The sequence below is a fragment of the Quercus suber genome, unplaced genomic scaffold (genome assembly GCF_002906115.3).
Source record: "Quercus suber isolate HL8 unplaced genomic scaffold, Cork oak 2.0 scaffold_472, whole genome shotgun sequence".
In the NCBI taxonomy this organism is placed as follows: domain Eukaryota; kingdom Viridiplantae; phylum Streptophyta; class Magnoliopsida; order Fagales; family Fagaceae; genus Quercus; species Quercus suber.
Genome location: NW_027069923.1, coordinates 314,961 through 341,071, shown reverse-complemented (window position 1 = coordinate 341,071; position 26,111 = coordinate 314,961). Strand labels below are relative to the sequence as shown.

The 26,111-nt window shown below is 37.0% G+C and overlaps 2 protein-coding genes and 1 pseudogene across 2 annotated transcripts; 1 reads left to right on the top strand and 2 right to left on the bottom strand.

Annotated features, from left to right (window-relative positions):
• The first annotated feature begins 435 nt into the window (after positions 1-435).
• Positions 436-6,626, top strand: LOC112008907 (uncharacterized). The gene is made up of 4 exons (XM_065762742.1): positions 436-616; positions 4,509-4,590; positions 4,693-4,766; positions 6,020-6,626. The coding sequence occupies exons 2-4, from the start codon at positions 4,519-4,521 to the stop codon at positions 6,279-6,281; spliced, it is 408 nt and encodes a 135-aa protein (XP_065618814.1). The 5' UTR covers positions 436-616; positions 4,509-4,518; the 3' UTR covers positions 6,282-6,626.
• Positions 6,627-14,901: 8,275 nt separating this feature from the next.
• Positions 14,902-16,152, bottom strand: LOC136062970 (uncharacterized; annotated as a pseudogene).
• Positions 16,153-18,325: 2,173 nt separating this feature from the next.
• LOC112008906 (scarecrow-like protein 30) lies at positions 18,326-20,582 on the bottom strand. Its single transcript, XM_024041268.2, has one exon. It carries the CDS (start codon positions 20,501-20,503, stop codon positions 18,443-18,445), a length of 2,061 nt encoding a protein of 686 aa, XP_023897036.2. The 5' UTR covers positions 20,504-20,582; the 3' UTR covers positions 18,326-18,442.
• Between the last annotated feature and the right edge of the window lie 5,529 nt (positions 20,583-26,111).

Sequence of the window (26,111 nt, the reverse complement as noted above, 5' to 3'; positions counted from 1 at the left end):
GACGCCAATTAATTTTTTATGTAGGTGAGGATTAAACCCTATATATTTTATTCAACTATTAAAGATTTTATTAGTTCAGCTAATTAGAATCAAAATAAACAATTTTAACTTTATATTCGGAGAACTCTGCTATTAGGCCGTTGGAGTGGACCAACCTAAACGCAAGTTGGCCTAGGATTCTAGTGCTATGCATCATTAGGCGCTGAAATTAGAAGTATATAGGCTGCAGTCAACGTTGGTGTTTGATTTTGGGGTTGAGAACTTGAGCCAGGTTTGGTTTAGCTTGGGCCCATATGTGATCAACAAGACAACAATCATGAAATTCAGGGTTTTTTTAAAAACAAAAAAACAAAACAAAGAGTTAGGTTAATAGTGGACAATGCCGGGCCCATATAAGCCCAATACTAAACCTACTGTAACACTGTAACAACAGCAATAAAATCATTGTTGTTGTCCCTATTGCAAAGCAAGAGAGCAGAAACCTTCTCTCTTCCACGGAGAGGAGAGAATTTCAGACAGAGAGAGAGAGAGAGTTAAAGTTGAGCTTTTCTGGTGACATCCAAGGAGCTAAAAAATGGCCAAGCGTGAGATTTCCAGCACCCTGAGGAACTTGAAGGTAAAACAAAAAGTTACAAACTTTGCTCTTATTTCCTGTAGAGACATTCCATACTAGCTTCTATATGCAAAATTTAGATAAGCTCACTCGAGATTTGAACTGGGTTTTACTTTAATTTATCTGGGCATTCTCTAATTTTTTTTTGTTGGTTATAAATTTCAAGCCTTGTAAACATAGGATCTTATATTGGGGATGTTCTTTTCTTTATTTCGATANTTTTTTTTTTTTTTTTTTTTTTTTTTTTTTTTTTTTTTTTTGGTGTGTGTAATGTGTATTTGTGGATATATTCCAGTTCGTATGTGCGTAAATTTTGCTTGCTTTAACATTAAAGTACACATTGTATTTTTCCTTTCTGAAATCTTGAATCATTATAGGATTTTCTGGTTGTGTGTTATGCACTGGATCTGGTTGATAATTGCAATTTAGCTGGTTTTTTGGTGCCCCATCACCCACGTGTAAGCTGTTACTTTGGGGTGGTGTTTTCGCATAATTTGCTCTCTAAAGGAGCCTTATGCTTGCTTAAAAAAAGATGCTTTTAGCGTGCTTGTATTTGATACTGTAATTGACATTTTTAAGGCCTATAACTAGATGTCTTTATCTTACCAATAAAGACATTTTATATGGCAAGCTAAGCCCCTTGATGTTGTAGACTAGGGATCCTTATGCCATAAATAGGTTGTAACCAGTGTGCAGAGCTCCCGATTCTACAGGGTTTGGGAGAGGTGATTGGTAGGCAATCTTACCATACATATTGTCAAACATCTGAAATAGCATGATGGGTCATATATCCTTGTTTCATTCTCATTATGATCTATAGGCTGCATAGGTGGTACGAGTTTGCTAGTTGTAAACCGTATCTCACACCATTTTCTTGAAGGTTGTGTAAGGCATTTAAGTTCAATTATAGTTGGAAAAAAAGTAGAAGAAACTGAGATATAAATTATTGGTGCAGACTCTGGATCTTTCCTACTTAGTGATTATTTCGTATTTTCCATGTTGGGACACCATTTATTTCAGAGTTTTATTCTTTCAGATATTCTCATTTAGATATCAGTTGACATTTTGAACTTTGAATTTGGATTTTATTATGAGTGAGGATTTTTGGGATGGAATTGTGCCCTCATGTAATCCTTGAAGCCTGTCTTTAATAATGTTTTGAGACATTACATTTTTAATGATAATTTTCTGATGAAAAATTCCCTTAGCTTGGTGTCATTCCAAGCCCCCTCAAGTAATGAAGCTTAGGATTTACATTCTGCGACATCTTTGATACTGCAAGTTGCATTAATGTCACTTCTTCAAGTCTTGTCACCTGCCTAGGATTGAAACATGTCCCCACCCTAGTCCCTTGTAGGTGTCATGGGTAGTCACCTCATCCATAGCCATCAAGGAGAGGTGCCTTGGCCCCATTCAAATTATTCCTTGAAAGGATGAAATATGGTGTGATGTGTTGTGGGACACATCATTCTAAGCAGTCTTTGGCCCTCTGAGCTAGATGTAACAATCAATCGATCAAATTCTTGTTTCTTTTGTGGGTTTCTAATTAGCTTAATTGATAAAGTCTCTTATCTTCAAATAAGAGATTTGGGGTTTGAATCTTGCCTACACCAAAAGCCAATTGGTGTCTTGGCATAATGATAAGAGAAATCATCATGGAGCAAATGTCATGGTTTGAAATTCTATTGTATCTATTAAAAACATTTCTTGTTTCTTTACCTTTAAAGGGAAAGGGAATGGCTTATACATCATAAATCCAAAGGAATTTGGGAGATTCGAAACAGGGAGTCTGTAATGTTTTCCTTGGTAGCCAAGATTCTTACCCTTCTTCTTGCTTCTTTCCTTTTGTGGTAGGCTTTGGTTGGAGGGGGTTTAAGTGTAAAGGAGCAAGAATATGATCGACCATAAATTGTGACATCTAGTTTGTAGAGCCAAGACCTGCCTAGAATGATGTGTCCACATCCATTGGAATGACATCTTACCATAATTCTTCCTTGTAGGACATGAATTTAATGGGGATGAGACACTTCTCTCCTTGATGGCTATGGATGAGATGTCAACCCATGACACCTTGTAAGGACTAGGGTGGGGAACAGGTTTCAATCTTAGGTGGGTGACAAGACTTGAAGAAACGGAATTAATGCAGCCTCCACTGTCAATAAAGATCCCCTCTTGGTGATGAAGCATTGGCTTTTTCAGTTTTCTATTCTGCTTCGTATTTCCTATTTTTTCCCAATACGTTCTGCATCATTTATAGACCATTTTTACTTCTGAATTAACTTTTGCATTCTTCTTAATCAACTTCTGTATTCAGACTTCAAATCATGTTGGCAGTCTCAATAAGAGGTGTTGTATGTTACAAGTTTTTCTGTGGAGCTAGATTATGTGGATATCTGCGTACAAGCATAATTAAATCTTGGCATTGAAAGCTGCTAGCAAAAACTCTCATTATGTAAGCGATATGGATCATGGGATAATATTCTTCACCTAGAGGGATCGATGAGAATATTAGTTTTCTGTTAAATATTCTTAGCAGTTCCATCTTATGTCAGGACAGCAGCACCTGCTTTCACCTTTTGTTGTAACATTATGAGCACCCATAATGTTTAAAATTTTAGTGAGATGTCACTTCTTTTCTCAACTAGTAAATGAGAAAGTTGATAGGTGTGGCTCACTCTTCATGGGTTCTTAATGGGAAAATTCATACAAAAGCATGATCAGAATTTTCAATTCCCAGTATTAATTGTTAAAAATAAATAAATCTCCACTATTTATTCCCTGAAAAAAATTATCCGGTACACATCTTTAGACTACTATTTTTTGAGACACATACACCCTACCATCTGGGGATGGTAACAAAAATTTCTTATTAGCATTTGAAACAGTTGTAGCCTTTTGAAGTGCAGTTTCTATATACCATATTGGTGACCCTCTTTGTGGATCGTAGAGTGACTATAAGAATAAAATTTCTTGATGTTGGGTTAATTAAAACTTTTGAATGATATAGGTTAAAATCACTTTGGTAATAATATTCTTGAAGTCAATTTGGACATGTATCACAGCTCTGCAGACTTTGTATGCCCTTTGATATCCAATTTAGCTTTTAATGTTATAAAAAAGGAGCAACTAGATTACTATTTTAGTCCTTCTCAAAAAAAAAAAAAAAAAAGATTACTATTTTAGTATTTTTATAAGGATTGGATATACAACCAGATATACAACTATAAAATACTATTTTAGTATTTTACTCCCTTGTACTTTTGTTCATTCTTTACAAAAATTCTTTATCACCCATAAAAAAAATTGAAAGAAAAGGAAACAAAAAAGGGCTTGGAAAGTAGTTCCATCGTGTCTAGTGTGGAACATTTGGAAGGAAAGAAGCATAACATTTTAGGGGCAAGAGCTTTCTGTTGAGAGAATAAAGTTTGCTATTGTCAATTTATTTTCTTGGACGTTACTAGAGGAATGTAGACCTTCAAATGTATGTGACCTTTTGGATTCCTTTTTTTCACGGAGCGGTTGAGTATTAAGCTTGTATGCTTTAATTGCTCCCCTTCAGTCATTGTATAGTGATTTTTTGTTAATATAAATGTTCTTACTTATTTGAAGAAAAAAAAGGTTGACATGCAAGACATTGTACAGTAGACCTTTGTAAAGTAAGAACATCCTGTGTTTGAAGGCTTCATATTCTGCAAACATCAGTTTGATCTCCTCTAATATTCAAAAAGAATTGTAAACTTATATATATAAGCAATGGATTTCTAATTTTCTATGGGAAATAAAAAAGCTGCAACTACCCACGGGACCTTCTCATTGACTTCTATTTCCCTACATGCTTTTGCTTGTTTTTTTTTTTTGACTTGTTTCGTTTGGATGGCTGTCTGTATACTTGCAGTTTGGTGATAATGGAAGGTGATCCCCATCCTGGAGCAATTAATGGCCGCATGTCATTTCAAAGCTTTAATCCTTCTATTGATGTGAGTATAAAGGTCATGTGACCTGAAATTTCCAATGACTATTCACCTCCTGTGATTCTATTTTGGCTTCTGTTGTCCTCATTCAAAGCCTTGTCATGATAGAAACTGAATGAAGCAGCATCTAACCCTGTGTCTGCCACTTCTTCTGGAAGTCAAAGTGGAGGAATATCTTTGAGGTGGGTTCACATCTCAAATTATCTTATGTTTTTGTTATTCCTACAAATATATCGTGAAAAATATATTGCCTTGCTGTTGAACAACTCAATGTGAAACTTTGAGATTATTTTCATAAAAAATATTTAAATTGCTCTAAACTAAGTTGAGCAAAGTGTTGCATTGTTCTGTCAATGCATGCTGCATTTCTGCTACTATTGAGGTTGTCTAACCGATCCAATAATCTAAATATTGCAATAAATTCTTTTTTCTATCCAATAATCTGAATATTGAAAATTTTTATATTATGCTAGGGCTGTAATTAATAGAAACTGTAGAGCCAATAAAAATTGAAAAGAAGAATCCTTATTTGGCATGTAAGGCATAAAGCATTGTTGAGTGAAGTTGGGATTGTTTGGTCATATCATAAAACATGTGAATAAATCAATGAATCAAAGTACCAACCATCCCTTAGTTCTGAAAATTTTAATTAATATTAAATAACTGTTCTTGTTTGCATTGGAGTTAAAAATTGTGCCAATTATTGTACCCGGTTTGCATAATGAATCAATTTAGCAAACATCCCTTAGTTCTGAAAATTTTAATTAATTTTGAATAATCTAGTTTGCATTGGAGTTGAAATTGTACTGATTACTGTCCCAGTTTGCGTGATTTTATATACCTTTCTGAATGTATATGACAGTTTCTCCCCTATGTGAAAGGTTGGATGGTTATATTTCAGGAACATGTTAGTCTAAGTACTTTTCCAGTTTTGGTAAGATTGCGCATGTAGTTTTTGGGTCTGAATTTATTTGTGGATATACGTCTCATGTTACCCATTTTATTTGGTTTACAAGAGGTAGTTTCTTACAAAGATAATAACATTTCTCATTTTGGTGAGGAGAGATGTTGATGTAGGACAAAGAGGAACAAAGCCAAATCAGATCTTGCAGATCTGGACAGTTGAGATTTTTGAATAATTTGGGTTAGGGTTTGGTGGAAAAAGACTGGAAAATAGTAAGGAACTTAGGGTTCCTAATGGCAAAAAAGAATTGTAGGATTTGGGATGAAATAAAGGGGGGAAATCAAGATTTGGGTTGCCGTTTCAAACGGTAATCCATGCAGACAAATAGATAATGAAGGATCCGTAGATAAAATTTATGACTATGTGCTTCGGCTTCCATACATGATACCTAAAGAAAACTGCATTTACAAAGTGATTCTTATATGCACTGATGACACTACTGATATTTTTCCTTCTATTTGGATCATACAGAGAAAATGGATCATCAACGAATGGAGCAGGGAGCTCAAATACTGATGAATCAAGTTCCAAGGCTGAGGACCTTAAAAGAAAACAGTCTGAAGTAGTATCTGAAACACAGTACCAAAAAAAAACACCAAAAAATGTTCAAGGTAATGAACAATCATCACCGAGTAGTAGTAGTAAAGGCTCCTTCAAGAAACCAAAGGCAAAGGGTGAAAAGCTGGACTGGAGTGTTCTTAGACCATCAAAGTCTCATAAAAAACGAGGGTGAGCATATTAATGTTCTCATTTACAATGGTGTGAACTTCTTTCTGACTTGCTTCGATGTCCCAAAATTTGAATCTATAGTCTCTTCTCTTGTTAATGATATTTTTCTTAGCCAGTCATTAATTTTAGAAAGCTTTTTAGGCTCCTTTCAAGCCTTTTGGAATTTGGTGTGTAATTTTTTAGGGCGTTATAGAATATTTCCACCAATGGCTACTGTCAACTTTGCAAATCTAGATGAACTGTACTATTTTGTTCCATTACATCTCTAGTGCTCAACACCAACGTATTTTTCACTTGAACAACATATTTGATGGTCAACTTAATCCATCTGGTTTTGCATTATCCATAATTTTCTAGTATAGAACTTTGTTTTAGAATGTCTTAATCTTCTGCATAGCTCATTGAGATGGTTTGGAGGCAGTTTTCCTGCTTTGGATTTTGAAACCCAAATGAAGGTAGCTGGATATATATAGCTCCCTGGTATGTTGAGAGACAAGCAAGTAAAAAACTTCAGGTGGTTCTCAAATAGGCTGCTGTTTTGTTGCAATGATTGAGGTCAGTGTAAAGCTTCTACGCTCTTTTTTTTTTTTTTTAATCTTAAATAAACTCACATGTGTTCAAGGTTTACAAACTTTGCCACTTCCGCCACTTCTCTCCTCATACACCACTGAATGACATCAATGATGTTTTTATTCTAATGCCTACCCTTTGCATTATATATAGCGTTTAGAGCATTTGGCATCAACCTCAGTACCATTTTAGTCAAATTTGGTCTAAAAAAAACTATATTTACTAGCTCTTTTGTAGATAGTAGATACTCCTACATCAATTTCAATACTGTATTTTTAAAATTTTATTTTATTCATTATTTATTACTATTTTTTTCTCTCTCTCTCTACCCTGTGATTTTTTTTTTCATCTCTCTTCCTCTCAACCTAGATCAACCCTACCATTGATTTTTCTTCTTCCTCTGTCTCCCTTCCTCAACACAGATCGACTCTACCCACTAATTCTCTCTCTATCTCTCTCTCTCTCTCTCAAGCCAAATTAACTCCTTCACAAACAACCAAATCAACAGCAACCATTAAAGATGGTAGTTGTAGAGGCCAAATGGCAAGATCAGCCAAACAGCCAAATGGCCAAAGGATGACAAATATCTCGCTGATTTGAGGTGGTGGTTGAGGCAGCCAAATGACGAGATTGAGAGGTGGGATTTGGTTGTCAATGGAAATAAGAGAAAGAAGTGGTGGTGAGAGAGGGGTCATAGAGAACAAATTAAAAAAAAAAAAAAAAAAAAAAAAAAAACATTTTTTTAACATTGGCGATGAACAATGCTCAATAGCAATATTGAGGTATTGCTCATTTCTAAAATTTTGTGTTACTTTGTTGAGTCTGATGCGAGGTGTTTTTTGGTGGATTAAGTAAACCTAAGGCTAAATATATTTGACGAGCCAGATGTGAATGCTCTTAGGTAGGTATTTCTATTGCGCATGACATATCTTGCATTGAGAAATAATCTAATGCAAGAAAATGAGTTTTACAAACCAGTATATTAAATTTAGAGATACAAATTTATTCTCTATTGCAGTCATTGGTGTTAATAAAAGAATGTTAATAATATGAAAGTGATGGGTTTTTAATGAAATATATGAAAATGATATTACTTTTATTTATTTATTTATTTATTTATTTTTTGGTTAAGAAAAATGATATTACTTCAATTATAACTTGTTTAGATAATAATTAAAAAAAATATTATAAAAAAGTGTATTCTAAGCTGAAACCTAAGACCTAGCATTACTCTTTACTACGGTTTGCTCATATATCACCACGCCAACACCCCCACCGAATAAAAAGAAATGAGGTATAGTTATCAGCCAGGGGAAAGAGAAAGACTATCTTTAGAATATAATATATCCACTTCTGTATGGATACCAAGGTATCAACAAAATGAGAAACGAATATAATATTAGTAACTCTAATTAATATGTTGCAACCTTATTGGCACGCCCCAAACCCAAGTAAGAGCTAGGCACGTGACAACAATCACACACTTATAAGGTTTGTACCATGTAAGTGTGAAAGACCTTCTTAATAACTAAAAATTTATCCTCAAAGAAAATTTCATCAATAAATTAAAAAATGTCTTCAATAATGCAATTCTCAAAAGATCTCCAAAATAATAATCTTCCAATATCACAAAGAAAAATAAACTAAATCTTTTAAGACTATAGTCTGAACAAAAGACAATATTAAACATAAAAGTCCAAATCTTATTTCAATGAATCCTAAACTTCACTCATACGCACATCTCAGTGAAAGCCCAAACACATGCTACTCTTCCTAATCAGAATTTGAAAAGGGAAAGAGGGAGTGAGTTGACAATTCAATAAATAACCCAAGGTCTAATAAGTTCCACTAAGCAAATAGATCTGTAAAATAATAAGTTGTACATAGATTGAATATTTTAATCTTATAAATATATCGTAAATGGATTAGAAAATAATTAGTTTTTTTATATATCAAAACTATAATTTACAATAGATTCCAAAAATACATAAGCAATTTCAAGGACTTAAAACAGTTCAAATGTTCAAACATAATTCATATTCTTTACAATTTTTATAACTATGGTCACGCAATATCTCCTGGGTATTAGATTCTGATGAAACTAGTTTTGTGCTAATATATATTCCTCATTAGCTGGGTCCAAGAACACGATAGGCTCGTGATGCCTCAGATAGAACTAATTTAAATACCAATGAATAACCCTCATTAGCTGAGTATCAGAGTATCAATGAATAACCCCTCATTGGTTGGGTATCAAAGTCAAACATAATTAGATTGTCTAAAATCATATATATCAAATCACAGTTCAAACAATAATATATCTCATTCAAATACATAAATATATATAAAATTATATATTCAGTAATCAAATATATTTGCAATAATTATTTATTCTTTACTTTAAATCAATGTAACTAAAACAATTAAATAAAATCGTAACAATGATAAACAAATTTCAATAGTTAAAATATAGTTGTATAAGCAAAATAAAATCAATTGGGATAAAGTTACTTACCTCAACTAGCTCATTACAAAAGAACTTCTCTCTAACACTTCCTCTAAAATCCTTAGATATCACTTAAATAATTTTCAAGCACCATTTACTCAATAATCAAATAATTAAGAAAGACTTATAATGGTACCCAGCCAAAAGAGAAACTACTAAAAATATCCAATAATGTTCCACTAATATCTCATACCCAAAAAATCTCATATTCTTAGTATCTATTTGACATGATTAATTTTGCCAATTTATTTTATTATTCAGTTTATTTTTACTAGTATTTATGAGTTCAACTACACTTTATTATTTCAATTAAATTTTACTTTTATTTATAGTACTATCAGTAAAAAGTTTTTAATTTTAACAAAATAAGTTAATCACAAACATACAATTTATATATCTTCTTTATATTTCTGCCACCATTAATGACTTAGGGATAAGGCTAAAACTCTTAGGACTATATCATACTAGAAGAAAAACAAAACACCTGGACACTATTACTTTAACACTTTTTTTTTTTTTTTTTTTAATCTCTGCCACCTGCAACCATTACTTGCGACCATTATAATCCAAGTATAAGTTAAGCACATGGACTTACGGAAAAACAACCATTATTATAATAATAATATTATTATTATTATTATTATTATTTTTTGTGTGTGATGGCATGTCAGAACTCAAAGCCTAGGCGCAATAAGCTTTTTGTTTCCCATACTTCGGGCAGTGTTCTTTAAAGAAAATATGTGCAGAAACCTAACCCCTTAAAGAAAATTTTGCTGCTTCTATCTACGCTTAACGAACAAAGGTATAAAAAAAGATTAAATTATTGAGCATAGAAAAATCTGCGCGTACCCAGCGTCTAGTTTACCGAAAATATAAATCTAAACTTTTTTTTTTTTTATTTGTATCATTAAAACTCTGTATATTTAAATCAAAAATACCCATGTAAAAAATACCTTAATTCCAAATAAAGTTTAGATTTGACAAGAATGAGATTCTTTAGATTTTACCTCAAGTGTGCAGTCAATATTAACTTTTTAGTATTATGTTTAAATTTGAATAAATAACAACTAACTACCTATAATTTGTTGTAAAAATGTTATATACACATCTCTAACAATAATTAATTGTAACCTTAAAATTGATGTTTATGTCACGCTTGCCTGGAAAGAAATAAATAAAAGTTGTCTTATTGTCACAGGATCAATTTTTCTTTTAAATTTTCTGCCTGTGATGGCACTTAGTTCCTGACTTAGTTTCAGCCAACACTCCACACACACAGTGCAGGAATGCTTAGAACAGAATTATCAAGAGAATTCACACACACACAACAGACACAGTATTTATAGGGCACCAACCCTAACCTTTATTACTCAATATCAAATACAAAGGAAGCCTGGAGAATACACATGAAATTCTCTAAGCAAAATTACACACTCTATTGTTGACAGCCTCAACAGTCCAGGATAAATGCATAGAAATAACTGTCACAACAGTTACTATCAAGTAACTGCCCCCTGCCCAGGACTTGCTGCCATATGTGGTCTGACTTAGGACACCTTTAACTGATGTTATCTTGGCTTGCTCTCCATGTTTCTAGCCCCTACACAGCAGGTCTGAACATCTAGAAAGCCAGGAACTGCTTGGTAATTGCTGATAACTGCTGCTGCACACTCTGCACATGCCAGCCCATGTCTCAGCACATCATCATAGGGCTTTTGCCCATGCTCCAGTAGCCCACACACAATTGTTCCATCACATTTTAGAAGGCTTAGCCCCCTGTCCAAGCCCTTCTCATCAGCATCACAGCCCACATAGCATATCCATATGCAACACATCAAGTAATTGCCATCAACCCACCCGTACAAGTCCATGCATTCTGCTAGCACCAACTAGCCCAATATCTTGCACAACATATCATTATCACAGTAGCCCAGCACTACCTTACATTTAAACTACCAAGCCCACACACAAAGCAACCCTTAGCCAAGCCACCATTGTCATGCACCATCCCATAGGGTCAGCACCACCTGCTACTGCCCAATATCAAAATCTGTCTCTGCCCACCATGGCCTTCCTTTGCCATAGCCTTGGGGCATCATGTGGATCAAGGTGCCTCCACATGCTACCCCTCATCATGCTCATCACTCTGAATTCAACAGGGAGACCAGGCTTATCCCCCTTAAAGAGTAATTAAGAGCTTCACTAGATAGACATGAGAAGTCATTGGTGTCTTGAGAAAACATTAAGCCAAGTGACTGGCTTGATGTTGTCCAAGTACTCCAATTCCTCATGCCATGATTAGCAACTCGTAAAGCTCCTAACAAACCACCCTTACCAGAAGAAGCCAACGTCCTCGTCGGTAGGGTATCCTCAAATGGCTTCACCTCTTTCTCAGACTGCCACAATGTAGATGCCTTCTCTCAACTTGCCTCTGATTTAGCCACCCTTTCCACTTTAGTAAGTAGTAAGTTATCATATTTCCTCATTTTCGATAACCTGTCACCTTCTTGTCAAGGATTCTATCCACTTCTCGATCAAACTGAACCATGATAGTAAGCAGGGCACACCTTGCCTCATTCCTTGTAGGCTCTTTTGCATCTCCATGATAAGGCTTCAAGAAGCTCACATGAATTGTTGGGTGAATCTGCAATCTCTTTGGTAGCTTCAATTTGCAAGCCACAGCACCAACTCTTTTTACAATTTCGAATGGACCATCATATTTAGGAATTAAACCTCTGTGAATTGCCTCACTTTTGAACTTCCTCCAAATTTGCAGTGTTAGTTTCAACATCACCTTGTCCCCAACCTGGAACTCAAGAGGCCTCCTCCCTTTATCAACATACTTCTTCATTCTCCTCTGCGCTTTCAACAAGCTGCCTTGTGCCTCCTACATTAGCTCTTGCTTGTTGATGGCAAATCTGTACGCTACAGGACACCTGCCTCTTGAACGTTGTTTAGCAATCTTGTGAGGTGTGAGAGGCTGTTGCCCCATTGCCAACTCGAATGGACTCATCCCAGTTGATGAAGACTTATGCAAATTGTAGAAAAACTGCGCAGCATCCAATATGTCTAGCCAATTTTTCTGGCTGGCAATCACATAATGCCTCAAATAGTCCTCCGACATAACATTAATTCTTTCTGTTTGCCTATCCGTTTGTGAGTGATTAGCAGTAGAAAACTTCAACTCTGAACCCATCAAACCAAACAGAACAGTCCAGAATCGACCAGTAAATCGAGAGTCTCGATCACTTACAATATCTTCAAGCAACCCAAAGTATTTCACCACATTTTTGTAAAACAAATTAGCAACTACCTCTACTGTACATGTACTCGGTGCAACCTTAAAAATATCATACTTTTAGAATTGATTAACCACCACGAATATTGAACCCATCCCCTTAACTTTTGGCAAACCAGTAATAAAATCCATTGAAATTGAAACCCATGGACTTTTTGGTATAGTAAGAGGCTATAGCAAACCTACTTCCTTTTGAGTTAAACCTTTGTCTTGCTGGCAAACTAGACAAGTCTTCATATATAACTCAATATCCAACTCTATTTTAGGCCAATAGTAAGAACGGGACAGTAATGCATATATTCTATCCTTACCTAGATGTCTTGCCTATTGTGGATCATGAGTTTCCTTCAGTAACTCTCTTTGGATCTTCCCACTTGGTACAAACAGCTTGCCCCCCTTGGCATAAAGCAACCCATCCTCAAGCCAATAACGTCTCACAAGGCCTGTAATCACATCCTGTATCAGCTTCTGATAGGTAGCATCAAGCTTAGCACTGTCTTTAATCCTGTCCACAAAATCTAACTTTATTCTAGTCAAGGCAGCCACATACTCTTGCACTTGTTTGCGGCTAAGTGCATCTGCTACTTCATTGTGCTTGCCTGGTTTATACTTCCACACAAAATCATATTCTTATAGCAACTCTTGCCACCTAGCTTGCTTGGGTGACAGCTTCTTTTGTGTGTTAAAGAAGGTATTAGCCACGTCATCTATTCTCACCACGAACTTTGACCCTAGTAGATACACACGCCACACCAGCAAACAATGTACCACTGCAATCATCTCTTTTTCATGAGTTGAACATCTCTGCTCTGCATCATTCAACTTCCTATTCTCATAGGCAACAAAATGTTTCTCTTGCACTAGCACCCCACCAATTGCTTTGTTAGAAGTATCAGTGTGGACTTCAAAGGGCAACCCAAAATCTGGCAGACATAGCACAGGCTCACTCGATACAACAACCTTCAGCTTCTCAAAAGCTTCTTAACATGCATCTGTCAACACCCATTTCCTGTCCTTTTTCAGCAAATCTATGAGAGGAGCCACCTTCTTCGAATATCCTTGAATAAACTTCCTGTAATAGTTAGCCAATCCAAGGAAAGACCGCAACTCAACAACCTTACTTGGTGGAGGCCAATCAAGGATAGCATGCACCTTCCTCTCATCCATCATCACAATACCTTTGTTGACCTTATGCCCTAGGAACAAAATCTCTTGCTGGGAAAACTCACACTTCTCTTTCTTAACAAACAATTGATGTTCCCTTAATTTGGACAACACCTTCCTAAGGTGTTCCAAGTGATCTTTCAAGGATTCAATATATATTACTATATTATCGATGTAAACCACAACAAAGCGATCCACATACTTATAGAAGACATCATTCATCAAATTACAGAATGTAGCAGGGGCATTTGTTAAACCAAAAGGCATAACTAAAAACTCATAAGAGCCATACCGGGTCACACAAGTAGTATTAGGTTCATCTGCTTTAGCAATCCTCACTTGCCAATAGCCTGATCTCAAGTCTAGTTTTGTGAAGTAAACAACTTCGCTCAATCTGTCAAAGAGGTCTTGAATCAAAGGGACTAGATACTTATTCTTCACAGTCACTTTGTTCATGGCTCTATAGTCAACACACATCCGCAATGAGCCATCCTGCTTCTTTTGGAATAGAGCAAGAGTACCATAAGAAGCCTTGGAGGGCTGAATGTAGCCTGTATTTAGCAGTTCTGTCAACTGCTTTCTCATCTCAACCAACTTCATTAGGGACAATTTGTATGGGGCCTTCGAAGGAGGCTTTGATCTAGGAACCAACTCGATCCTATGATCAACAGCACGCCTTGGTGGAAGGGTCTTAGGCAATTCTAGAGGCATCACATCAGCAAACTCCCCTAACAGTCCAGCCACAGCATCTGGAACTTCAACATACTTGTTCTACTTCATCTCGATCAATGCAGCCAAGTAAGTCATCTCACCCTTCTTCAGCCCATGCTCAACCTGCATGGCTGATACAACAGTCCAGCCACAGCATCTGGAACTTCAACATACTTGTTCTACTTCATCTCGATCAATGCAGCCAAGTAAGTCATCTCACCCTTCTTCAGCCTATGCTCAACCTGCATGGCTGATACCATCGGTTCTTTCCCCTCGCTAGTCTTGCTATTTCCTGCCCCATGCCTAACAGGAACATAGCATGGCTACTTCTCATCAAGGATTAACAATACTCCAAGGAATGGCAGTAAGGTAGCCTTAGCATTTCAGACCAAGTTGTTGGACCATCTGATCAGTAACAAAATTGTGGGTAGCACCAGAATCAAGCATACCTTCAGCCCCATTCTTGTTCATCTCCATTTGAACATAAGACAAACCCTAGAAGTACCTCCTGCACGTGGTGCATTCAGCAATTGCAAGGGTTCACTCTACTGGGACTTCTTCATCGGATTGCCCACCACCATCTTCAGTAACCATGGCATTAAGCTTCTCACGCTTTGGACAGTCTCTTGCACGATGAGGGCCATTGCAAATGAAGCAGCCAACATTAAGCTTGGGCTATTCTTTGCTTGGTTGAGAGGTAGAACTCTCCCCCTTGCTCTTGTTACCTTAAATTTTTTTTTTTTCCTGCTTATCCTTCTTCTTGCAATCATTTTTCTGCTTCTTTTTGCCTTTGTCCTTAGACTTACATTTCTCCTTATCCCTATTGGGTTTACTGAACTTGTAGTCCACTAAGACATCTGCAGCAAATATAGCAGTAGGCAGATCACGCATTGCTTGCCTCTTTAACTCCATCTATGCTCAAGACTGCAAGCCAGACATGAAATTGAACAGTTTGTCCTCCTTTGACATGTTCTAGATATCCAGCATCAAAGAACTGAACGTCTTGACCTATTCTCTCACTGTACTAGTCCACTTCAATTTCTTCAAGGCGTCTCTTACAACTCAGGCAGGGTCAATAGGCAAGAACTGGTCCTTCAATTCTTTCTTTAAGGCTTCCCACGAGTCAATTTTCCCTCTACCAGCATCTGCATCATATTCCACACAGGTTCTCCACCATGACTTGGCATCCCCTGAAAGATACATGCTAGTAATCATCACCATCTCTTGACTAGGCACCCTGGCAGCCTTAAAATACTGCTCCATATCGCACAGGAAATTTTCTAAATCCTTGGCATTCCTAGCACCATTAAAGGGCTTTGGTTTAAGCACCTTTACCCTCCCTAGGCAGGCCACTCATTTTTCTCTTCAACAGAGCAATTTCTGTTTCAAGTTGGCGTTAGGTCTCCATTGCTACCTGGTTCTAGGTGTCCAGTGTAGCAGCCAACTCTTCAACACGAGTCAACACCATATCTCTCTGTTCTACAAGATCATTCCTCACCACAGCAGTTTCTACAGAGACAGCTTCTAATCTGTCACACACAGAAAGTTGTTCCCCCTCTTAGGAACTCCAAGTATGCTCTCCAAGACAGTCACTCTCGCCTTGGTGTCCGAAGACATGGCAACCATGCTTTGATACCATTTGTCATAGGGTCAATTTTTCTTTTAAATTTTCTGCCTATGATGGCACTAAGTCCTTGACTTAGTCTCAGCCAACACTCCACACACACACTGCAGGAACACTCAGAATAGAATTATCAAGGGAATTCACACACACACAACACACACAATATTTACAAGGCACCAACCCCAACCTTTATTACTCAATATTAAGTACAAAGGAAGCTTGGAGAATACACACCAAATTCTTTAAGCAAAATTACACACTTTGCAGTTGACAGCTCTAATAGCCTAGGATAAATGTATAGAAATAACTGTCATGACAATTACTGCCAAATAACTGCCCCTGTCCAGAACTTGCTGTCACATGTGGTCTGACTTAGGAAACCTTTAACTGATGTTGTCTTGGCCTACTCTCTACGTTTTCAACCCCTACATATCAGATCTGAACATCCAGAAAGCCAAGAACTACTTGATAACTGCTGCTGCACACTTTACACATGTCAGCCCATGTCTCAGCACATCATCATGGGGCTTTTGCCCATGCTCCAGTAGCCCATACACAATTGTTCCATCACGTTTTAGAAGGCTTGGTCCCTGCTCAAGCCCTTCTCATTAGCATCACAGCCCATATGGCATATTAATATGCAGCACATCAAGTAACTGCCATCAACCCACTCACACAAGTCCATGCATTCTGCTAGCACCAACCAACCCAATGTCTTGCACAGCATATCATCATCACAGTAGCCCAGCACTACCTTGCACTTAAACTACGAAGCCCACACACAAACCAACCCTTAGCCAAGCCACCATTGCCATGCACCATCCTATAGGGTCAGCACCACCTGCTGCTGCCTAACATCAAAATCTGTCTCTGCCTACCATGACCCTCCTCTGCCATGGCCTTGGGGCATCATGTGGAGCAAGTTTCCTCCACGTGCTACCCCTCATCATGCTCATCACTCTAAATCCAGTAGGAAGACCGGGCTTGTTCCCCTTAAAGAGCAGTTAGGAGCTTCACTAGATAGGCATGAGAGCCATTAGTGTCTTGAGAAAACATTGAGCCAAGTGACTAGCTTGATGTTGTCCAAGCACTCCAATTCCTCATGCCATGATCAACAACTTGTAAAGCTCCTAACACTTACATACCTTCAATCTAGGAGAAAATCTATGTGATTACTTTTTCACTACAATAAATTTTAATATAATTTTTTTTATAGAAAATTTAAAAAATTGTTAAAAAAAAAAATCAATAATTTTTTTCTTTTTCCATGAACAATTGAAAAAAAAAAAAAAAAAAAAAAAAAAATCTCTGGCACTCTCTAAATGTTGGGGCAATGGCCATTAAGCTTCTTGTCGTTAGTAGTCTTAACGCTACAACATCCACCTATGCATCAGTTCTACGGTCTTAGATTTCAGATTTGAAAGATTACTGGTTTTGGGTGTGAGCTGTGTGAGATTTTAGTTACAACTTGAATAATAATAAAAAAAAAGACATAGATCTGACTGCAATTTGTACATCACCTAAGCTTTGGTTCTTCTTCTATTTTTCCTTTTGCACTCGTTGCATATATAATAATAACACTGTAGGAATTAAAATCCGTGTGTGACCATTTTGATTGCCATAAAATTGTGTCTCGACTGGATAATTTTTAAACTGGAAGGCTTTGGTCTTTGTTATCTCTGTTAATTGCTATGGCTTATTAGTTTAGGCATCAAGGTAGTTGTTATTGTTGCAGGGAGAGGTGGGACCACGAACGGTGCTGTTAGTACCATGGACTACGAGATCCATGGCGGTTCCATTGAGGGAGATCCTCCCTCTCTCTCTCTAGAAAAAATTGAAACCCAGTTTCTCTCTCTCAAACTAGTGAAATTGATTTTTGTTTTGTTTTTTAAGTATGAATGTAACATTACGTAACAGACGTATTAATTTGGCAAATGTGTGAAGTTTATAAAGTGAATTACCTAAAATAATAGTTTAGGGGATGTAATAGCAACTACTTCAACATTCAAATGGTGTCATGACATATTTCCTTAAAAAGTTTCTAAAAATACTTCTTAAACCAATACTCTTACCATATCTGTTAACTTTTCTCTAACAATACTTACAGTTTTGATTTATAGAAGAAAGGATTATCGAAAAAAAGAAGAGGAAAGAAATGAAATATTTATTGCAGTGTGATAAACATAGTCGTTACATTCGCTGAATGCAAATTAAGCAGCAGTAGTTCAGTACTAGTTACAATGCCAAAAGCAAAACACCTTGACCTTGGATGAGCATTACCATTTAGAACTCCTATGCTGGTTTCCAACAAGAAATAGCATGGAGAATACGCCCCTTCCATCCTTGTAACATCCATTGGCCATCCTTGTATATGACAAAATCCTTATGATACTCTGACTTCACTGCCTTCTTCGCTACCAGCACTGCTTCTTCATCTATTGGGAGTTGCCTGAACCCAGCCCTCAAAGTCCTGACCTCCCACTTTTCGAAAGTCTCTGGTCTTTCAACCCTTTCCAAACCTTCACACGCTATGACGTTCATAGCATCCCTCCCAATTCTCTCTTTCTCAAACTGCAACCGTCGGTGATCTTTGCAAGGCATAGTGGCATCAAACATATCAAACAATGCAGAGTAGTAGAAGAGTGCCTCCCGAAATCGTGTGAGGAAGAAGGGTGCATTATATGCTCCATTAACAACCCCATGCACGAATAAATCTGGATTGATTCTTTTGATCAGGTTTAGGACAATGTCCCTTGGACAGTTTATTGCCACTGTTTCATCAGGAATGTACTTTAATCGACACATACAGTTAACAACAGTTAGTTCATCCCTGTCAATTTTGAGATCCTCCAATCTAATTGTCTCCCACTTCTGTGCTATGGCATTGTACTCAAATGGGACATTAATTCTCTTGCAGTAATTTTCCAATCGACGCCCTGTCTCCTCAATCCTTTCTGCAGGCCGAAAGCCTGGTTGGGGAAGTTCAATTCCTGTTATACGAATCTTGAGAGGTCCACCAGGTATTATAGAGAGACGTTGGATGAGGCAGGGCCATTGGAGACCATAGAGAATGCCAAAATCAATAATATGAAGTGTTGTTGCCTTCCGTGCTTCTGCTAGTTTTCCAATTGTTTGATTAGCAAAGAAATTTGACATCCTTTTGAAAGGGCATACTGTTATGTATAGTTGGAAAGCTTTTAAGTAATCAGCAACTGATGTCCCATTACTCTCAAAGGGTGTGTAAACTGGAATTCTGGTGCCAGCCAAGCGTGCTTCAAGGGCATTAGCAAAGTAATGGGCTAATCTCTGGTTCCTATCTCCGAGGGGAGAAGAGTGTTGCCTAATCTGCTTGAGTAGTTCATTTGCAGTTTTTCGGTTACTAATTGCCACATATTGTGCACATTGAGTTAGTAGACCCCAAAAATCTACTATCACCCCCTTTTTACCTTCATTCTTGGAAAGTGTTGTTTTACCATGAGATCCTTTTGAATGACTCTTGTGCTGCAACTTTTTTCTTCCTCCGTTTCCTCCAGATTTATGAAGAGCACTTGATGCAGACTCGCTGTCTCCACCAGGAAAATGCAATATCTTATCAAACTTCTCTAGCAACTCAGAATCAACTTCTCCAGCGTCAACCAATGAATGTTTGTTGCTCCTCCCTTCTTCAAGATTGTCAGTATCCTCACGCTGATGATTTTTATTTCCTCTTGATCCACTTGGTGAGGTGTAGCTCTTCTCTTGCTTGCCCACCATACCCTGGGTGTACTTTGGAGGTACTGGTGGGATGCTTTCCAAATCAAAGACTTCATATTTGCCATGTCGAATGGACTTAACAGCTATGCCCATCCCTCCCTTGACTTGTGCAAATGAATGCATCCCACTAAATGAATTAGGTAGCAAAAGGTTTTCACTTTGAGAGTCAATAAGAGAAGTTTGTATGCAAAAGGAATTGGATTCCCCTTGATCATGACTCCAACCAGACTTGATTAAATTGTCAGCAACAGAATAGCTATTACTGATATGCGTTCTGCTGTTCCCAGCAACGGGTGCATCTGGGCACTCGTTGTTTTGATCAGTTAATGGATGATCCTCCTGACCAAGGACTTCATAGAATGATTTTTCAGCAGCCTCGAGGGCTAGACTGTCCTGTAACATGCGGGGCCTAGCCTCCAAGTCTTCTTCCATAAGCATCTCATTTATGTACTTGAGAAGAACACGTGGATCGCTCGTGTATGAGGGCTCTCCCCCCAGGCTTGTGCCCATAGATGGACTTGAATCAATAGGATGCTGTGTATTGTTTGGAAGGAAAGGATCCGGGACAAATTCATGATTGTCTTCAGGAAGATTATCCATAAAGAGATCTATAAGTGATAGGAACCGGTACCAGATCTCACAATATTTGACTTTCAAGAAATCTATAAATGAAATATGTAGTCCTGAAACCTGTGGCTATGAAGCTTGTAGGATTACTTGGTTTTTACTACAAAGATGAAGAAAAGACAGAAGATTTACGTAGCATTTGATAGAAGCAGAAATGCATGACCTATTGAGATGAAATTTTCATGGAGTCTGAAAGATGAGGAAAACAGAAAAGAATATCTTGAAGCAAATGGGAGAAATAAACAAATGTATAGAAGAGATCCTAGGCGACACCAACGTAGCTGAACAAAGAGTATGTTGAAGGTTTAAGATGGTAAAGGATCATGAACTCCTATTAAATGAAGTTAAACAGTCATCTTCATGGTACTGATCATTTTAGGAAGTGGGAATACTGGTCCTTTTCATAGCCAAGATTATATGATATATTATTGAACAGCGTGCATCTCCGTAATTGGTAGAGTAGATAAAATTTGAGCTTGTGTCCGGTTTCTAGTTCTACTAGACATATTGAGATGCGAACATGTGTCCAGTTTTGATTATGTGTTTGTATCTTAACGTGTTTAGTGAAATTGACTACTGGACACAACTCTCTCATAAAATAATACATCATCTATTTGGTGTTGTAAACAATTGATTTCTCTCCAATAAAATCTACATAGATTCTTTGTTTATATATATTTTTTAAGGAATTCTTTTTTTTTTTTATATATTATTATACAGTATTGTTTATTTTTTTCACATTCTTTTTTATTTAAGTCCATGATTCCGGGCGTGGGACTTAAATATGACTGCATCCGCTTGGCAATCATGTGGGACTTGCTAGTTGTTTATACTTATTCACCTTAAAAAATTAAACTAATTATAATTATGGACGAAAATCCCTTTATAATATGTATATACAATTTTTTTAAGGAAAAAAAATCTTAGATAGGATTGCTTTGGTACTATGCATTAGGTCCTCAATTAAATTAAAACATTTATATATTAGCCATATAACCCCAACACTATTAATTTTCCCAAGAAGAAGTATATTCAATCCAGTCGTGCATCTGAATTTAATTAGAGAAATTTTTTTCTTTAGAACCTAACCAATTGTTTATGGTCACTACAAACCCCCCACAATGCCAAGCCTAAATTATTTCTACTTATATCCTTTTTATTTTATACATGACCCAAGGTCGTGTATTTTTAATGGGAAACTGAAAGAGTGAGTTTGGAGGATAAAGAATGAACCTATTTAGGTTTATTCATGAACCTTAACCGAGTCTTCATAAAGTGAGCTTGGAACAATTGTAGAAGCTAAAGGCTCATGAGTAGAACCATGTACTAGCTACAAACTCAAAAATAAGCACTAATTAAAGGTAAAATATTTGACATAAGCTAAAATAAATAGGCTAGCTGATTCTAAGGCATTCCGACCACATCACACAAATTCAATAGGTTCCTAAGGGGTTTTCTCAACCCAGCAAAGCCAAGAACGTGAGATTGATCAAAGATTTTCCCAAATAATCATTAAAGCAGCTAATCCTATTATCCAATCAAGAACAACACTCAAGGTTGCCATTTTTCCTAAAATCCAACAATCAAAAGCCTTAGTTCTTAGGGAGAGAAGGATAAAAAGAGCTTTCTTAATCCATTATAAATCCCAAAGAATGAAGCAAAAATAAACCAACTTTCAACAACCATTCAACATCCATATTCACTACTCTAACTTGGGTTAAATTCAGCAGTTCAAAGAAATGGTGTTTTGTGTGAGTGGTAGCACAAATAGTTTCATTCCTCTCTCTATCATCAGCTCCCTCAATCTCACCACTTTGTTATGTATAATTGAAGATAATTATTTGTAGGTTAAAATGCAAAACTCACACACCTTCTTAGATTTACTAGAATTCATTTCAATCGTCTAATTTGTTTTTTTGTATTTTCAATTTTTTAAGTTTCAAATTTTTTCAACTAAAGCTTCTCTGTCAACTTCCATTATTTTTTTTTAAATTATGGAAAATATTTTTTAATCATTAATTGAATTTTTTAATTGAAAAAATTTGAAGAAATTTTTTTTTTTCAATCATTATTGTCCAAAATTTTAATTTTCTTCAATTTTTTTCAATTAAAAATTTAATGAAGAAACCTTAATTGAATAAACTTGAAATTTAGAGGCTTGAAATGAATTCGGATAAAACATAGAGTGTTAGTTTTGAATTTCAGCCTTATTTGTATCATTGTTCAATACTTAATAGCAATTCATTTTGTCTTTATTGTGAGCTTTAGTCCTTGCATGATCTTTCTTGCTACGCACCGCTAGCCTCTATGTGATACCAGAGTAAATTGTGGGCTTAACTTCCTATTATTTTGAACCCCGGTCAATGGGCCTTATTTATTAGCTCTTCTAAAAAATGACCCAAACACCAACATATAAGTTACATTGATTTTTAGAGCTGTCAGGGATTGGATTGAGGATTTCTACTGGGTAGATTATTTGGGTAGAAATACCCCAAACCTTACCCAACCCCCTCCCCTAATTTTGATGGTAGAGAGTGGTGGTTAAAAGAGCCAAGCATGGCAGCCATATATTTTTTTTAATGGTCTAGCTCTTCTACAACGGCTCTCTTATAAACATTCTTTTTTCACTCATGGCTTCCGTTGTACGTGGTCGTGGAACCAAATATATATTTTTTCCCTCCCAATTTTCCCTTACTTATTTTTTTCTCTTTGTATGAAGAAGGTTGTTCTAAGTTGGATCGCTTTTTTGGTTGGGTCAATCAAATGCTTAGGATGGGTTTATATTCTAAAAATAGTTTTTAAAACCACAATTTTTTTTTAATTATAATTATTTTTTTTTTAAGAATAAGAATGAAATAAAATCTATTGCTTTGGTCAAAGTCAAGGCTTTTGGGAGGGATGTAAATACTTTTTAGGTTCTACAGTCTTAAAATTTTCACTTTTACCGGTTGTCTTCTTTGGCTCTCACTTATCTCAAATAGTTTTTTAAATGGATAATCTCTTTTTATTTTAATAAGAAACTGAAATGTTTAATTGAAAAACTACTTGAGGCAAGCTAAATCCATGTTTTTATTTATTTATTATTTATATATATTTAAAAACACAAGTAAGAGGAAATGATTTTTAAGAAAGGGTGTGACAACTTATACTATACACAATACACTATTAAATAAGGACAAAATTTAGGTACAAAACTGGTTGTAGTTTTAGGCTACAACTTTATTCAATAAAACAAACATTACTATATATTTTGAAAATCTAACCGTTGAATTGCATGTTCTTTATGCTCTTAATACACATGATTTTGTGTCAATCGGATATTATTTACTATATGATCTATAAATTTATATTCTATACATAATTTTAAATTACAAAAACTTGCAATTTAAGCAATTTATTGATGACATAGCTATTGATCTTTAATTTTCTAGAAATTTTGCAAGCATGGAAGATGTGGGGGCTTGGTTTTGGTTCCTAAGCCCAAAGGGTAAAAGGATTCAGGCCCAAAGAGCTCAACATAATAAATTTGTCGAGAGTGGGCTTAAAAGCTAGGCATCAATGGATCAAAGATATTAAGAAGGCAAAGAAAGACAAGTTTAAAGAAATGAAATCCTTCCTCAGCGAAGTCCAAGGAGAATGATTCTGGAATTTAGTTCTTTTGGACTTGGATACAATTTCAGTTCTTGTTGCTACAGTGTATTCCCTACAGGTTTTCCGATCCCCTCTCCCTGGAGAATCCCTTACATTATATAGCACCCTTTAGATGATCTTGGCCCTCCATTTGTTGATCATCCAGACTACTACTTGAGTGCTTGTCCCATCAAACATCTTCTCAAGCCCCTTGTGAGTTGGGGCTGTTAAGATAACACTGTTCAGGGGTCTTTTGCACATAAATGCAACTAGGAGGTTTAGTGGGATGCATTAAATGTGGTGGCAGTCATCATCCCTTCGATCATGTCAGGGCTAACCCCCTTCCTAAAGCTCTTTCTCTTCAGTATGATCTCCTCTGGTAACGTGACACTAAAGCGGCCTTATTGTCCGAGCATGTGACCTCCTTGGCACGATAATGGCCCCCTTAGCCATGGGTATGACACGTGGGGCAAATACCTTATTTAAATTCCTGTACCCCATGATAGCCCCTTAAAACTCTGGCTTTTTCTCTCTTATCTGAGGAGAAAAGTGGGGTTTTGACCTTGGGTAATTAATTCCACACGTTTCTTTGACTTCTACATGTGAAAATATCACTTCGTCTGCCCCGCAATTGTTCTGGCGCTTCGGAGTCCACAATGTCCCATTAAATGCTCCAAGCGATGCTTTGTTCCCCACGTCCTACGGTGAGATGGAGATCTTACGGCTAGCATTTCTCCTCAAACTTTGGGTGGGATAACTCCCACCCAATTCAGCCTCCTATATAAGGCGCCTGGGGGATTTATTTCCCTCAATTTACCAATCTTTGAACTCCCAAGGCTTCCCAAATCTCCAAACTCTCAAGACTTCCTAAATCTTCAAGCTTTCGAGAAGCTTCTAAAGTGACCCTTATCCTTGTTTTTGTAAGTTTCTTTGTTCTTAGGCTATTTTCTCCTCGGCCAATCTTCTCGACCTTATACTTTTTACTTCTTCTTTCTGAATATCTCCTTCACTTCTTTTTAGTCTGCTATAATGGGTAGGTTCGCCTACATAGTAGATTTCCCTACTGCTATGGAGGGTTTTAGGGCCTTGTACCACATTCCCCAGGGCATTTCCTTGCGATACTGCTCTTCGGGCAAGCAGCTCACCCACAGGAATGAAGGGGAGGTCGTCATTCCCATGATCGCCTTCATAGAAAGGGGAATGACGCTTCCCATGGGTAGTGTGACTAGAGATTATCTAATTACCTATAGGCTGTGCCCCCACCAATGTGTACCCAATCTATTTAGGATTCTGGGTAGTGTAGACGCTCTTAACGAGTAGATGGGGTTGAACCTTACCTGGCACGATGTCGTTTAGATGTACAAGTGCCATTTGCTGGTAGACTCGGGCTACTACCTTAAATCTAGGTCTTCAGTGGTTAGGCTTGTCTCGTGTCTTTCCAAGTCCAACAAGGGCATGAAAGATGACTACCTGATCGCTTTTGGTAAATGGCAGGACGGTCTTTACTGCCTAACCCGGAAGGGAGAGCCAGGTGGGGTATCTTAGGTTTAGGTCTTTTAATACGGGCACTAGTTCCTTAGTTTTGTTTCTCTCTATTTTCCTTTAGTATTTTGTTTCTATCTGATGGAGGGCCTTAGCGTTCTAACCGTGGTTTTGCTTCTCAGCTATTTTTGCAGATAAAAGATACGTAGCCCCCAACATTAACTTCGTCAACGTTGTAGACCTGAACAACGTGCTAAGGTCTCAGGTGTTCGTGAGCGAGGACAGACAGTTGAGAGCCGTCCATCTCATCCTCAACTACCAGCCCTTACTAGACAAGTTCCAGGACGTAGGCTAGGCAATCAAAGCAGGTGATCCTCGGCTAGCTCGAATAGACATCTCGATGCCCACTTTTTTAGCCCAAGAAGATATCGTGTCACTTGAGTTGCCCTCCCATCGCTCTCCCCGCGAA

Bases quoted from the DNA above. Each gene is read 5' to 3' on its own strand.
- LOC112008906 (XM_024041268.2), bottom strand. From the start codon at position 20,503: ATGGATAATCTTCCTGAAGACAATCATGAATTTGTCCCGGATCCTTTC.
- LOC112008907 (XM_065762742.1), top strand. From the start codon at position 4,519: ATGGAAGGTGATCCCCATCCTGGAGCAATTAATGGCCGCATGTCATTT. The intron at 4,591-4,692 runs GTGAGTATAAAG...TTGTCATGATAG, and splicing joins GCTTTAATCCTTCTATTGAT to AAACTGAATGAAGCAGCATC. The intron at 4,767-6,019 runs GTGGGTTCACAT...TGGATCATACAG, and splicing joins AGTGGAGGAATATCTTTGAG to AGAAAATGGATCATCAACGA.